This window comes from Dicentrarchus labrax, unplaced genomic scaffold (assembly GCF_905237075.1).
Source record: "Dicentrarchus labrax unplaced genomic scaffold, dlabrax2021, whole genome shotgun sequence".
Taxonomy (NCBI): Eukaryota; Metazoa; Chordata; class Actinopteri; family Moronidae; genus Dicentrarchus; species Dicentrarchus labrax.
The window spans coordinates 8,794,459-8,810,555 of NW_026136703.1; the positions used below are offsets into that span (position 1 = coordinate 8,794,459).

The following is a 16,097-nucleotide window of genomic DNA, read 5'->3' on the forward strand; positions in this document are numbered from 1 at the left end:
CCAAACAAATGAAAAAAAGTTTCAGACATTTGTGCTATTTGGTCCCTCGGATTCTTGTTTATTACGACTAAAATTCACAAAACAGTTTGAACGTTTCAATGTCAGAAAGCTGCAAAATTCAAGAAAATTATTACAAGGACAAATTGTGTGACAATATTGTTACAACAAAAACTTTTAATGTGTATAATATTCAACATCTTCTTTTAGTTCTTGAAAACAATTTGGATTCCAGTTCGACTGACATAATAAAACTGAATGTTAGAAGTGTGTACCTCTGAGGAGCCAGAGCTGAGAACGCAGGCAGCAGCAGTGATGAAATCCCCAATAAGCATGGTGAAGCCTGGCAGGCCGAGGAAGAAGAAACGTGGAGAGCAGGAACGGATGATAGTGTTCAAAACATCCTGATGACACACACACACACACACACACACACACACACACACACACACACACACACACACACACACACACGTTAATAGGAGGCAAACAGTAATTACCAAACTGATATTTAAACAGCTATCATCAATCAGAAAAAAATCTGAGTGTCTTCTACATTATCTTCACAGTTCGTTGGGATTTTTGTATTTGGTATGAGCACAAGGTCTTGTTAGTGTGGGTGGAGGGATGCAGAAATATTTTGCAAATGGGCCACCATGTGAGAGACATGGCAGAGAGAAAGCTTTTTCCTCCAACAGGTAGGCTAAGCATTTTAAGTGTGTTGAGGAGAGCAAGGTACTCTACAGTACATGTCACTAAAGGACATAAAAAAACAGAGTGGGAAAGAAAGACAGGGGAGACAGAGAGAGAGAGAGAGAGGCAGCAGATGGATTGTTCACAGAGGATAAGAGGGAGAACAAAAGACTTCAACTTTCGTGAGTCACGTGTATATACACACACAAGCAAACCTGTAATTAAAGCCAGAGACAAGGTATTGTTTTGCTGAGGTACAGGCGGCTCAGTGGCAGATGGGTGCTCTTTCAACATTGACATATGCTGTACTGCAGAGGGCTCTGCACAAACTGCTCAAGTATGTACGGTGTAATACCATGCTAGACAAGAGCACAAAAAGCTGTTAACAGGTTTTCTATTCTATATTTAGATGGCAAAGCTGCAGCAAAGAGCTTTATTTATTCATTCTTCATTGACAGAAATAATTTTTTACTTTTTTTAAAAACACATTGGTATGAGAATGCGGAGGCTGGAAGGCAAAAAGATTGTTCACTCTCTTATCTGAGACATGCGCGTGTATATTTGTGTACAGAGGCAAGGTCCAGGATAGAAACACCTGCCTTCTTGGCCATAAACTTGTGTAAATCGGACAGTTCAAACATCAGCCTGTTTCTAGCTGAACCGACGGGCACCTTAGCAAACACACATGCACACAGTTGCTCTCTTTCAATGACATTAATCACCTGAAGCTTTGGTAAACAGGGAATGCAGGTGAACAAAAGAGGAATAGAATAAACACGCACAGGCAATAAGTAGGAAGTCAAACCAACACGATGCACTGCATGTGGAAAATTGGTGGGAAGAGCTTTAGGATTGAGGGCCCATTTTACCCTCATTTTGTTGGTAATTGACCTCTGAAGCATAATGTGCAGTGCAGTCAGAGGTAATTAGCATGCAACAAACTGTTGCTTGATTGCCTGAAATGAGCATTTTAGAGGAAGCCACAAATGTAGAATGCAAAGTGTTTTCTATTGTATGTGTGAGCAGAAGGAACCTGATTTGAGGTGTGTGTGTGTATAGAAATGGGAATTGAGCCCCACATGTGGCTCTGTGCTGGCAGTAGGAATGGCCCTTGCATCAACAAAAGGTGCATTAACGTAACTCTGAATAGAGCCACCTCAGGCCTTTTCATGTGGCCTCATCTCCAGGAAAGCACACGCTGTCCACCTGCTGGCCCCTGGGGTGACAGGGTTCAGTCGGGTATTACATCACTCCACACAACATTGGAAAATGTTTGACTCATTTACTAAAGATGGACGTTTCCAGTTAAGTATGGGGCAGATTTCCTGTTGCAATTCAACATCACCATCATCCCTATGAAGATCTAAGGCTTTCCCTTCACAAGCTGTTATAACCCACCTGCATAACTATGAGGTGAAAGGTTGAAACAACAGCCACGTATGTGGTTTAGAGGTCAACTGTAACATTTTAATCTGCCCATATAAATTACACCAGACCTGTCTTCTTGCAGTGACAAGAAGAATGAAGTGAAGGAGGAGCTAGTTTTGCTCTGAAAGCACAGGTGAGGAGGATCTGTCCAAATGTTACTAGCCTGTTATATGTTAGTCAATGCAAGATTAAAGATGAAAGATTTGGTGTTTTTTTAGTGCATGTGCATGGCTGATAAATGTGTTCTACAGCTATGCAGAATGAATAGGTGCAACTGTACTTCACAAAACCTAAAGACAGTCGACCTATTAGATAGATTACTGCTATTGTGCTATGGTTATGCCTTTGTGAGACCAGTGACCAGGGAAGGAAAATCAGGACAATAGCCCTGACCTTGGCACTGTCGATTGGAAGGAGAATATCTCCAAAAGGAACTGTCAATTATCTCTAAGCTTACTTGATTTTAATAGTGAGCATTTACACTGGGATTCCCTCTGTTGTCTATAAAAATGGCGGTTTAAGGCAGGTTTGATTACTTGATGAACAGGTAGCCTAAGGTAAATGCTCAACCTGTAAGCTAGAGTACTGGAAGATATAAATATACAATACATACTATGTGTAAAAAAAAAAGCTAAACTAAACACAAACAAACAAATAATATCAACTATCATATTAGATGATTTGCAGACCAGTCAGTACTGATGGCTACTGAAATCATGAAAGCTAATTGAAAAATTAGTGTGCAAAAAAACTTACTAAGACAAGAAGATATACACGCGTATATATATATATATATTATACATTTGGAAAACTATATGTTTATCCTTTTGGGTGGGGGTTGCGGGTGGAGGCAGAGAGGAAGGAGGAGGGGGAGAGTAAGAGCCACTTTCTTATGTTAAGCAGGCGTGCGGCTGTCCTCTATTGTGTGGCGTGAGGACTCTTTTCTCCGGCCAATTTGAGCATGCTTCAGTGGCCAGCCTGGCTCTGGCCCCCCGACGCATTATACAGAGCCACAACAAAAGCTGGAGAATGTTGCCTCGTCCCTCAGTGTGCCCCCCTCATTGCTCTACTCTACACTGCGTTCCCCAGACTCCCCTCCCGCTCCTTCACACACTTGCATACACACAGGCAGGCAGGCATACACACAGGCAGGCAGGCAGGCAGGCAGGCAGGCAGGCAGGCAGGCAGGCAGGCAGGCAGGCCAGCCTACTCTGGGCCCCTGGCCGACGTGTCAGTCTAACGGAGCGCGACAGACGTCAATCCTTAATTAATCACGTATACGCGGCAGGGGCTCAAAACATTATTTAACGACATGGAAAACATTCTAATAAGCTTGTCGCACTGCCAAGGCGCAATCGAAACCCAGCCAGGAGGGCATACATATACACACACACACACTTGCATCCAAAACACCCCCCACCCACACACACTTTTATCCGTGTCCTTTGTTTTGGGGGACTCCATTCATCTCCACTCAGCTTCGTCTGGAAGGAATGGAGCAAGGCCAGATTTAAATACGAGGAAGGGTGTGGCTAAAGGAGGTGGAAGATGCCAAAACACTGAAGCATTCTTCATCACCACTGGTTGGCACGCAGTTTTCAAAATTACCAGCTGAAACGAAGCCTCAATAATCTTATATTGCAGTGCGCCTACATGACCCCACTCCTCACTCCTGTCAGTCGCAGTCCTAGACCATATGCTGATCCTAAATATCATAAAAAGAACTAGCACTGGACACACATTAGGCATAGATTATACTACCATGAGTTTACCTGAATTATATCAAGAACTAACTACTAACAGGTGAATAGGAATCATTGAGTTACATCACACAGGAAAAAGTAGATGGCAAATCAGCAGCTACAAACCATCGTTTTCCAGTTTTTAAACAGGACCAATGCATAAGCAACACATGAGCTGGACTAGTGCGCCATCTGGTGGTAAAAAAAGCTGAACAACTGGCAGCAATAACTGTAGGTGCCACCTGCTGGCTGTACCTGGTCGTTGCTGGTGACGCCCTTGTGCATGATGTGATAGAGGTGCACCAAGAAATCGCTATTGGGGAGCACATCCTGGTGCCTGGTCATCATCTCACAGATCAGCTTGTAGGCCTGCAGCTTGCCAGCCTTGTACTCAGCGGGCAGCATAGTGGCCTGTGGAGGGGAGGGAGACGCTGAGGTCAGTATTAATATGAGGAGCTGAAGACATGTTTAACATCTATTATGCTGGCATCTATTATGCTGCAACCAATGTGCATTTAATGAGTTTGACTTAAATATGCAACATTTTTATGGTTTTGCTGAAACAGTACGATTAGATACTGCTAATTTGTTTGTTTAGTCATAATGTCTGCCGTTGCTAAAGCTAACCATTAAGTCCTCTCTATTACTTGTTGCTGCTGTTGGACATGTAATCAAATTTCTTTATGAGCATTAGAGAACTCTCGAGGAAACAACTACCGCATATTGCTTACAACAGCTAAACATATCGATGAACTTGGAACAAGGGAAATAACTATAGCATTCAATGACAACGCTGTATTATTATTTTTAGGACATGACAGTGCTATCAGATGCTAAATAAGAAATTATTATTTATTCGGCATGCTGTATACCTAATAAACTAACCCTCAAATTGTTGGTTGTTTTTTGTCCCACATTTTTTATTTTATGCCTCAAAGTGTTTAATCATTGTGACTGTTGTATGTGTTGTTAATACCCTGAAGAGCCAGGAGGCCAGCATTCGAATAGGAGGGATAAAGGCAGGCTGGGGAGGAGAAGACTGGTTGTCCACACTGATCCCGAGATTGTCCCGGATCTGCAAGCAGATGTACACTTTCAGTCAATAAAAACAACACTGACCAAAAAAATTAAATAAAAAGCATCATATGTAGGTGGCTTTTGCCTCTATATCTTACCTTAGCAAGCTTGTGCCAAAGCTCATAAAGATAGGTGAAGACCTTGGCATGGATTTTTGGGCAATGGATGCTGTTGACATCTCCCAGGATACCCAAAATCCTCCTCCACAAGACGAAGGCGGAATCGGCATGCCAACCAGTCAGGGTCCCACCCGCAATAATGCTGACATCATCTGCCAAACACTCACTACTGTCTGCATGGCCAGAGAGAGAGAGAGTTTGGGTTGGTTTGGGTTAGAGAATAAATTATTTGGTAACACGTATATTTGTGGCTGCCGGTACCTAATACAAAGTGAACCAAATTTAATTTCATAGAGGATATGGGATTTAGTAAACAACTGCAGAGCGTCTTTTATAAAATTCTTTGAGTCTTTGAGACTTGTTTGTGATACATAATAGATCAATAAACCCTCAAAGCCATCCTTGTTGTCATTGTTTGAGCAGTTGTTGACCAAATCCTTAGTCTCCCTGTATATTTTCCCAAATGTATCCAAGCACTAAGATCTTTCTTCACTGAAACTGATCAAAGCACTGAAACACTTTTGGGAAACAGGCACAAGTCACATGCATCATCCAAATGAAGTCAGGTTGAATTGTGGGAGGACAGTGCCACCTAGTGGGCAGTAGCGATGATGGGGAGTAGAGGGAGTTCAGGCCTGGAAAGGACACAGAAATGGATGGTGTGTGTAGCAGATGTAAGGTGATTATTAAATGAAAGATTTTTCAGCAGAGATATATAGGAATGCATGTTTGGTTCCATAAAAAGTAATTTAATGTATGAAATTGAATAACTAAATATGATCTGCTGTGTGGGAGAATGAGAAAAACAACAAAAAAACCCAAACATGGATAAGTGTAATGTATGCAAAGGAAGCCAAGGTAAGGCTGAAAAATATAGATATAGATATAGAGAGTCAATGGTAAATGAGGACTCTATGGTCTATATGATGAGTAGCAGCTGGGGAGCAGTACCCAAGTGGTGTGGCATGTGTAAGACAGACTGATGCATGGTGTCGTCCAGGGGGCAGTCCCTTGGGCACTCTGTGTGCACCAGCAGGGCTGGTGAGGCGGGCGGGTTCTGGGGGTAGTGGTAGTGGTTGTGGTGGTGGTAGGACGGGGGTGCAGAGTGGGGAGGGAGGGCACACTCGGGACCTAAAAACGACAAGGGGAAAGGGATAAAATTGGATTTGAGGAAGGGAGCACAGGGACAAAGGAAGAGTGACAACTTCATGATGGTCACTATGTAGGACAAGACAGACAGAAGTTCACGTACAAGGGTGGGAGGGGCAGAGTGGTGACGAGTAAACTAAAAGCTGTAGGGTTTAAAGCAGAGGGACTATCATGTTTTTATATATATATATAAAATATATAAAATCACAAATATCACATATAACATCATCTGTCTAAACCACGGGCCACTTCCCATTCATAACATTCACAATGCACAAATAGAAAGATTAAATGGCTTAGCCACAGAGGTACTGGAGCAGATACTGACAAGCAGGTCAAGTTCCCTTACTGGGTCACTGTACCTGGCTATGACTAATCCATCAAGAGTGAGGTCAAAGGAGGCAAACGCCCCAGATATAACACACCTCAAATGAACCTGCAGAACTGCTGAACTCATTCAACTAATTCTTCCTCTGTGCTGAATGTTTACAAAGCATTGTACTGTGAGATTTGTTTTTGTTTAAATTAGACAATATTGTAAAATTATTTAACTGACAGAAAAGTCAGGGAAAAGACAGTATCTACATTTACCATTGGCCAACTCCCTCTAATTGTGCCCAATAGCTTCTACATTGCATCTTCTTTGTCGGCTTATCAACTGTAAAAGGCAAAGAACTTACAAGTTTTTTCTTCTTCTAATTCATTGATTGTACTACATTGTAAAATACATCTAGACATCTAAAATAAATACAGGGTGAACTGTTTTAGGTGCTCAGGGTGAGTTCTTATTAGTTTCCAATACCTGCTAGAGCCTCATTATGGCTGAGCAGCAGACTCCCCTGGCTCTGGGGGTCGGTTGTCACATCCATGTGGGCTGACTGTGTGGACTGAGTATCAGCCTCCTCATCAAAGGCCTGCCAGGTAACCTCAGCTTCATTGAGGTAGCCGTTGGACGTCTCACTGCTTATACTCTCACCTAGGTGGGTTGGGTGAATGAGGTGGATAAGTTTAATACAGAGAAGGATGAGATGGAAGGTACTGGCTATCTAAGGAAAAATATTAATTCATATAAAGGCTTTATTTGATACTTCAGTGTTTGATTAAACTGATTAATTTCAAATTTAAAAACAGCAATTTCTTCATGTGGATCACAATGTATATTAAAACAAAGCTACACAGATATCCCAGTGATTATCATTTTAAAGAAATAATTAGTGATGCAATCACTTTTCTCTCTGAGCTTGGGTCTTGTGTAGTTTGTGTGGCCCTCAGCATTGCACTCTGTCTCAGCTGTACTGCTGCTCCGCCGGATGAGGATCTACAAGTACAGAAACAAACATTAAAAGAAGAGATACTTATATGGACAAATCTTACTTCATTATTTTGACATAATACTATAGTACAGGATGATTCTTCTCACCACTGGTGGCTCATTGCTCTCTCTCCTCCCCTCCGAGGTCCTGCTATCAGAGCCACAGGAAGTAGGGGAGTACTCTCTCTTCTGGGCTGAAGTGCAACAGGGGATATTATAATTATATATAAAACAAAAATAAAATGAGTCTTAAAGGTAAAACAATAAGTGCTTTTTTATGTCACTGAGTTTAATTGGATAGGTAAAAATTGTTTCTAGAGCAAATAGATGAAAATTTGTCTTCAAGGGTAACTCTGGCTCATTTACAATTCTTTTACTTCTGTTGATTATTGAGCATTGCCCCTGTCATATAAACTAATGCAACAGATTAAAAAGAAAAATGCAACAAAATCCATCTAAGAATACACCCTGGTTCTTCAATCACCCTAATAAAGAGATGCAGAAATTCATATTAAATGTCCATGTCACATCTAAACAAAAAAAAAGGTAGAATATTGTATCCTTGTATCCTGTATTCCTCAGATCCTAGACCCAAGTCTACTATTCCACCACCAGTAACTATGGCCTATACACTTTTAATTTGTGACCCATGATAAAAAAAATAAAAAAATAAATAAACAGAAAAGTCTTAACAAATATTTACTGCAATTGTACTGAATTCCATTCAATTGTAAAGCGTGGAAATAACAAAATGGCAACTAGCAAATGGCCCTCGAGTTACCTGATGACTTACATGTAGCTCAGCTAAATCTCTTGTTAATACAATGCCACTGAAAGGCATAGGGTGTAATTTCAGTCAGGATCAAAGGTGAAACATGAGGGGGATTAAAATCAAGTTTGTGTCTGCATATACCCGGTAAAGTGTCAGACATTTGTTGGGTGATGTCTGAGGTGCTGCTGCTACGTGGCAGAGGGCTATCTCCGCCTCCTAGCTCCTCCTCTCCCCCACATTCTGACAGCTGACACTCCTCCACATCTAACAGGAAGGGGAAAAGAAGACACATATTGTTAGGCAGAGCCAGACGATCAGCAGAAATCTGTAACACACACCTTCAAATATAAACATGCTAAGATATACCATTTTTGTATTTTTAGGGATTTGAAGACACGGTATAGGTCAATATTTGACACATTAATGGGAACATGAAGAGAAATTAGGACATGCACACATGCAGTGTTGATGCAGACGTATTCTTGTTATATTATACAGTTCCTACACATTGCAGGGCTGCCCTAAAGATTTTTAAATTTTTCGATAACCACAAAACAGTCTTAAGTTCCTGTTAAAACATAAAATTGTCATCCTGGCACCATGTGAAAGATAGTGATAGATAGATGAAAAGGCAGGACGATGTCACATACACACAAACACATGCAGCTCTCAGAATCCACTTTACCTGAGAGTCTGTGAGAGCAAGCAGAATTACCAGAAGAGATACCAGGCAAGAAAGAGCTCACAGTGTGGAGCAGCATAGGAACGCTTTTAGTAGTGGGCAATGCCTCGTATAGATGAACACAGTTGCTGATGGACTGGCTTCGCTTAGCTTCCATCAAGGAAAAAGAGAGAAGAGGAGGAAGAAGAAAGACAGTGGAAACAGAAAAGAGTTAAAGAGAAGAAGACAGTATTCAATAATAGCAAAGTACAGAGCGCTATAAAAGTACTTCAATTAATAGAAACATTCCTGATCAGAATGGAGAGTAAATAGAGCACAGCAGAACCAGAGTTTGACCTGGATATGATCAATTCAGTGTTTGTTGAAATCTAATTTTGAGAGAAAAATTCCAGAAAATTAATTTATTCTGTACAAGCCAAACCCACAACACTTTATCTTATTTTCGTCTAAATGATATTATCTTATGACATTACAATTTAAACAAAAATCAGTAAAGGTATACCTGATAACCAGAGCTGGTTCAACTGGGTCTCTGTAGTTGTATAGTCTTAATGAGTACCATAATGAAATATCCAGCCCTTTTCTCCATTATCAAGACAAGATCTCAGAACAATATTAGTTTGTATTTGCATACATGAGTACAGCCAAGTTTTGACAGTTGTCAATGCTAAGGCATTGCCATTGTATCTGAATAGCACTTCAGGCATAATCTCAAAGAGAAATAAAAGAGGACAGTTCTATTCTCTGCTTTCAGCACACTTTAATTATGCCTTTCAGTGAGAGAGATACATCGTCTCTGCTACAGCCCACCACTGCTTCCCATTTATGCATATTAATGAGCATTAATTACACTCTTAATGAAACTATCAAAAACTGCCGTGCAATTGATGTGTGGGCCTTCTCTTGAGGAGTAGGGAGGAGGGCTGTCGGGCCTTTGAAGATCAATGTGGGAGAAATCCAATTAGGCCAAAGAAAGGGAAGGGAATTTGAAGCGGTAGTGTTTAATGTCCATCTTTGCTTGCATGCAGATACAAACAAACAGACTAAGAGAATAGGTGCATTAACATGCACACGGGACATATAATAGATGCGTCAGCGTGTACACACACACACACACACACACACACACACACACACACACACACACACACACACACACACACACACACACACACACACACACACACACACACACACCTTCTAAGACTTCATCCTTCAGGCAGAAATACATCTGCTCCTAGCTCAACAAGCTCGTCATTTTAGTACATTGGTGGTAATTGGAGGGGCGGAAGGCCAGGAAACGAAAAGCGATCGTCTTTTATCCCCCACATTAAGATATTCTGTCTAGACAAAATTAAGACACGGAAGACAGGCACTGCAGCTAGTTACTACTCTACTGCCATCCAGCTCAACTTATAATTAGCCTGCCATACTCCCATCAGATAAGGGGTGTTTGCGGTGTCTGAATTGAGCTAATGACAATGAGTGTCCAAAGCTGTCCTTTGACATGCCGTCGGGGGGATTGTGCTGTATGCCTGCAATCGAGCTGACATGGAAACATGTTGACATTGGCCAGTGACATGTCAGGGGAACAATGGTGGCCATCTGCTGGCCTCTTTGTCTTTGGTGCTGGGCCTTTCAACAACACCTGGGCTAGCATACACATGGACCTGTCTGAAGGCTTTCACACGCAGTCAATACGTCTGATAAACCCTGTGGTCTGAGGCTGTGCTCCAGAGGCTTATCAGTACTCTGTTGTTGACTCACACAAAGCCAGAAGATGAATACAGCATGGATATAGAATAGTACATACACGCAGAGGCTCTAATAAAAGACACTATTTCATTTGATGGTATAGTAACATACAGCAACCATACTTTTACCACTATTATTACAGGTACTTACCAGAGGCCTTCTGTCGGACGTTGTTAAGGGCTTTCTCTACCCCAGGAGCTCCTGACGTAGTGGCGGATCGAATCCTCATGGGCTCCTGAATTCCTGGCCCACCCTGTTCGCCTTGGTTCCTCCAACTTAGTGAAAAGGAACGTGCCACTGCTGCTGCCTTTTGGGAGTCCTGGATCACTCCTGACATGCAGAGAACAACACTTGCTCATTACTGAGGTGTCAGAGTAAATTAATTAATAAATCAAATTCATTTTAAATAATCAGCTTTATAGTTGGATTTAGCACTGCCAACCTCCGCTGACACGCAAGACAGTTCAGTGGCTTTAAGAGTACCTTAAAGGATAATTATGGTTATGGTATTTTAGGCTTTAAAAACTTGTCATTTGAATATAACACTCCACACACTGATGTAGTAGTTGTCAACATCAATGTGTAATTGCCCATTTCCTTAAATTAGCATGTAGTGTGGGTATTAACAAGCTTTAGCTCATTGTAAAGTGCACATTTAAAACTCTGATGTGTAGGATTTGAACATTTTTGATTTTGGTGACCACCAGTGGTAGTATCAAAAAACACACAGGCAGACAGGAGGGCACACTGATGGATGGAAGGTGGGCAGTTTATATGTCAGAGGTGTTCTGTTTAGCAGACAGTAAAATACCCAAAGGGTATTCAATTTACAATGACACGAAACAGGGAAAAATGCACATTTAGAAAGCTGGAAAAAGATGATTTTCAGCTTTTCTTTTTTTAAATGACAGATACAATCAATTATTTGATTATAAAATTGGCGATGATTAATCTTCTGGTGGCTGATTAATCAATCGACTAATTGTCAGCACTAAAAATGTATGTCAACTTAGAAATTTTAAAGACTTCACAAATCTTATTTTGACCAACTCAGTTACTTTGGGTAGAGGTTCTGTAAAACTAAACATGAGGAATACAGTGGTTATAAAAGGTATTCTTCCCCCTTTGGACATTTATTTTTTTGTTTTACAACATTAAGTCACTGATCAACAGACGTGACTTATAATGTCAAATGAAGTCAAATGTAAGAAAAAATAAGACTTGACTCTAAAGTAACCAGCGCCAGAATTAAGTCAGTTTCAAACCTTTTTTTACCCAAATTCTAGCGATCTCAATTCACATTTTTTCCCCCTGTTCTCCCCCTCACCACGTCCTCTCTGTTTCTTCTCCTTCTGTTCGCTGAGTTTGTCCAGAGGCAGGTTGGCCATATCCAGGCCATAAACGGAGCGTGCCAGCACAGCCGTCAGTGAGTCCATGATGCTGGCCCACTCTGTCACCAGCTCCTCCCAGCAGGTAAGAGAGGACAGCACTGCCAGCAGCTCGTCCCATAGCTCCCGGGAGATAAATACACACAGGTTGGCTCGCACCCACGCCACAATGATGGTCTGAATGCAAGATGAGACAAGGAAAGATGAATTAGCATTGACAGACAGGGTTACATCAATGAATCCCAGCCCCTGATAAGATGTGACAGCAGAATTCTCACACTGATACATCTAATTTGGTATAGTGTCTCTTTGTGTTTTTGTCAACTATCAATCCATCGAAGACGCACTCTCAGTACTCAGTACATACAGGTTGCTGAGCAAAAATTGTGGTGATTACTAAAAAAGCAAATAGAATAATGCACATTGAATTCTCTGTAATTACACTGTATTAGAGTTATAGAGTATTGAGAATAGGTATGATGACATACCCTAAAAAGTATAGAAGCTAAACTTTCAGCAAAGCTGTCTTTTCTTTGGTTTTCCTGTGGCCTCTTCATCACTGCCTCTGTGATCCTTAGCAGTACCTGCAGCATCTGCTCCCTGCAGAACACAGACAGTAAATAAACACAGTGTCAAAAAAAAAAAAAAAAGAGATGTTAGAGCCATAAAGGAATAACTTCCATGTGTATTTGAATATGTCACTAACCATGTCTGTGTATTCATTGTGTGCTCCATGATCATGTGCCGGTAGATGCTGAGAACACCCTTGCACACCTCAACCTGGTTGTCCAGGAGTTTAGGTACATCCTGGCATGGCTCCAACATGAACACATTGGATGAGTTGGTCAGGAATACCTACACATATGTCGACAGAGTAAAGTTGAGCAAACAGCAAAATATAAAGACAAAGTAAGTAAGAAAACAGTAATGACAGACAAGGTGAATACTGCGAGTATTGCAGATTCTAAGCACTAAATGCTGTGAACTCAGGATAAAAACACATCTCTGAACACAGAGACAGACCTGTAGCGTGGGCTGGATACCAGCCTTGACGTCCCTGTTCTGCTCCTCAGTGAGAAAGCCCCGACTGATGGCGCTGCTAAATGAGTAAGTCCTCCCCCAGCTGGACGACCGTCTGTGACCATGACTCTGTAACGTCTGGAAGGCAATTCAATTGGTCAGTAGACATAATCCAAGATATTAAGACAAACACTGATGTCATGATAGAAAAGAGGTTGTATGTTTATTAAGAATTCTATGGTCTTATCTTATCTACCACTTTATCTATGCTGTTTTGAGACCCCCATTGTGTGTGTTTTAGTTTATGATGTGATTTATAGGTGAGTATGTCATGTAATCATATAATTTCAGCCAAACTGAAGTTAGGATTAAACAGGCTTTTACAAATATATTTTAAATATATTTCTAATTGCTACAAATGTAAAACTCAACTTAGTCCTGAATAGAGATTAAATAGAATAAAATAAAATGAAATGTACTGGCTACACTTTTTTCTCGACGATACACAATCAAAAGCATTTATGATTGATTTATATAATCTATTTTATTTGGTATTTCTGTATCAGAAGTTGCACCTGTGCATGCATGCTGTTAGTCTCTGAGCTGAGTGTCTGTTCAGAGCTGTCATCCACTTCATCTCTCTGGGTAGGTGTGTCAGGCTCCGTCATGAAGTTGGGCTTCTCCTGCAGGATCCACTTCCTATAAACTTTGATCACCTTCCTGGTTGCTGATGCCTCGCAGGAGGGCAGCAGGAAGGCCTTAAGAGGGAAAAAATAGACTTTTAATTTAATTTATTACAGTATTATGAATGCTTTTAAAATGTAGCCTTGTAATAAGAAAGACCTTTAAGTTATGCCAACATATGGCCAGCAGAGGGCAACATAGTACATAGTATCAGAGCGTCAGCACTGTTTGTATTCTAATCATGACCCAAAATGAAAACTATACAATACCTGCAATGTAATTAATCTTTACAACATAAAATGAAGAAATATTGCTTGGTCATTCACTGTACCTGGTGGAAGACCTCGTTGACAAAATTCACATTGTCCCTGGTGGACAGCAGGATGGCATGCACCATGTCATAGACATAGCGGTGCTCCTCCTCAATGCTACACAAACTGGAATCGCTGGGCCGTCGATCTGACAGCGTGCTGCTGTTGGAGTGGCTCTTCTCAGGCTCCCCCGCTGGCCCGTTCGTATCCCCATCTGATGTCTTATCCTTCTCCTTCTCCTGGCTGCTACTGCCTGCAGTGACAGTCTGGGCACCAAAGAGACACAAAGAGAAATGTGAGTCTCTTAGTATGCTATAGGGCTGCCTCTGCACAGTTAAATAATTGGTCGCTACAGTCTTATTGACTAGAAATTCCTTATCTTTATGGCCAGTTTTATGGACAATGAGCTACTGTATTTGTCATTACTGTCAAATGATTTTCACCTGTGTGTAATCATAATAACATTCATTTTGCATTCATTCCCCTTCCCTTTCACTTCCCATGATTACTGTCACTTTATTAACTGTCATGTAAAGACAAAAAATAAATCCCACTATATAATTTTGAACACTTATGTGTAATGATAAATAACAAATATATTTGCATTGCGGAACATCCATGAGTGAAGTATTTTTGTGATCTGTTATTCTACAGGTTTGCTACTGTCGTAACATACATTCACTATGACACATTTCACTGCCAAAAATGTGAGCAACATGTACTGTGTACTATGGTAATTTAAAGGATTAATAATTAATACATGTGTGAATATTTTCTCAAAAACGTGTCAATACAGATACAAGTGCACAGGGGCTTTGCTGCAGATAAACATAATAACAGCCTACCTCCTCCATTCTCAATGGCAGTATGAGAAATCAACACAATGGCACTGTCCTGCTCACCTGGATGAGTTTGGGAATGACCTCAGTGCCGTTCTTGGCGCTCTGCGCTGCAGCAGCACTGCTGACATACTTCTTCTCCAGGAAAAAGGTGACCAGCCAAGTGATGAAGGCCACACGGGGTGCCAGGTACTGGTCCCTGGTGCAGAAGGTGCTCTCATTGTTCCGCGTCACTGGCACATACAAGGGTTTTGGTCTGTGGTGGGGGAGGTCTAATTGAGCAATGCAGTGGTAGGAAGAGTAAAGGATAGTGACAGAGGGAGGGGTTTAAAATAAGGACAAAAAGAGAAGAGGAAAATAGAAAAGAGAGATATATTAAATGTCAACTCCAGATGTCTTGCTGTGGAAGGTATTGAGAGTTTTTCCAGCTGAATAAAAATTTGCTCACTCAACCACTAAACTTTGACATTGATCAGTACATTATTTATAACATTGATATTATATTGCTCACAACAGCACACATGAGACATCATTCTTTCTTGTAAACAAAAAACAGATTTGTTTTTGTAGTTACTACTTGACCTAAATAGTTACTGCATTTTTTAAAACTCACATTTTAATTATGAGCAGTTTTATAACTGGAAGCCTCCACTCAGCACTTGAATTCAAGGAGCTGAGGGTATACTATAAATTAACATTATAGGATTAGCAAAGTAACTTGAAAAGGGTAGCTTGCTGTACTTCAAAAGCTCCTACCTGTAGTATAAAGTATACCAACTTTGCCATCCCCCTTTGGCAAAGTCACTTATTTTGTGCAGAGCCCAAGCTGTATGAATCAAATTTAGGCTTCAGTATGAAGGCAAATATACTGTATATCTTAGATGATATATGTCAGCTTACCTAATAAAGGCTTGTAGAGATTTGTAAGCTTAGTGAAGGAGGGGAATAGATGTGGAAGGTAGTACTTCTTGAAAAGGCTGAACAGAAACCTGAAGCCTGTGTCCTGGTTCTCTTTGTTCTTCCATTCTAAACTGGATGCCTGGCAGACAGAGCACAAAGGCAGACAAGGTCAGGCTACATGAAGAGGAGATGGTTCCAGCATAGCTCAGATAGTGACAGTATATTGTTT

General features: G+C 41.0%; 1 protein-coding gene across 9 annotated transcripts in view; it reads right to left on the reverse strand.

The window, feature by feature from the left end:
* The window catches only part of ralgapa2 (Ral GTPase activating protein catalytic subunit alpha 2), an 86,903-nt gene that overhangs the window by 44,939 nt on the left and 25,867 nt on the right, over window positions 1–16,097 (reverse strand). For 6 of the 9 annotated variants that reach the window (XM_051382297.1, XM_051382292.1, XM_051382340.1 and 3 more), the window contains exons 8-26: window positions 15,869–16,007; window positions 15,032–15,240; window positions 14,150–14,395; window positions 13,710–13,892; window positions 13,138–13,272; window positions 12,821–12,969; window positions 12,603–12,714; window positions 12,054–12,291; window positions 10,877–11,056; window positions 8,975–9,121; window positions 8,431–8,553; window positions 7,626–7,711; window positions 7,433–7,523; window positions 7,008–7,181; window positions 6,008–6,187; window positions 5,036–5,229; window positions 4,837–4,935; window positions 4,116–4,271; window positions 273–401 (exon numbers count right to left, since the gene is read on the reverse strand). In XM_051382297.1, the coding sequence (XP_051238257.1) occupies window positions 273–401; window positions 4,116–4,271; window positions 4,837–4,935; window positions 5,036–5,229; window positions 6,008–6,187; window positions 7,008–7,181; window positions 7,433–7,523; window positions 7,626–7,711; window positions 8,431–8,553; window positions 8,975–9,121; window positions 10,877–11,056; window positions 12,054–12,291; window positions 12,603–12,714; window positions 12,821–12,969; window positions 13,138–13,272; window positions 13,710–13,892; window positions 14,150–14,395; window positions 15,032–15,240; window positions 15,869–16,007 (2,970 nt within the window). The remainder of the gene's footprint in view (window positions 1–272; window positions 402–4,115; window positions 4,272–4,836; window positions 4,936–5,035; window positions 5,230–6,007; window positions 6,188–7,007; window positions 7,182–7,432; window positions 7,524–7,625; window positions 7,712–8,430; window positions 8,554–8,974; window positions 9,122–10,876; window positions 11,057–12,053; window positions 12,292–12,602; window positions 12,715–12,820; window positions 12,970–13,137; window positions 13,273–13,709; window positions 13,893–14,149; window positions 14,396–15,031; window positions 15,241–15,868; window positions 16,008–16,097) is intronic. The other 3 variants (XM_051382322.1, XM_051382331.1, XM_051382349.1) reach the window with 2 other exon arrangements.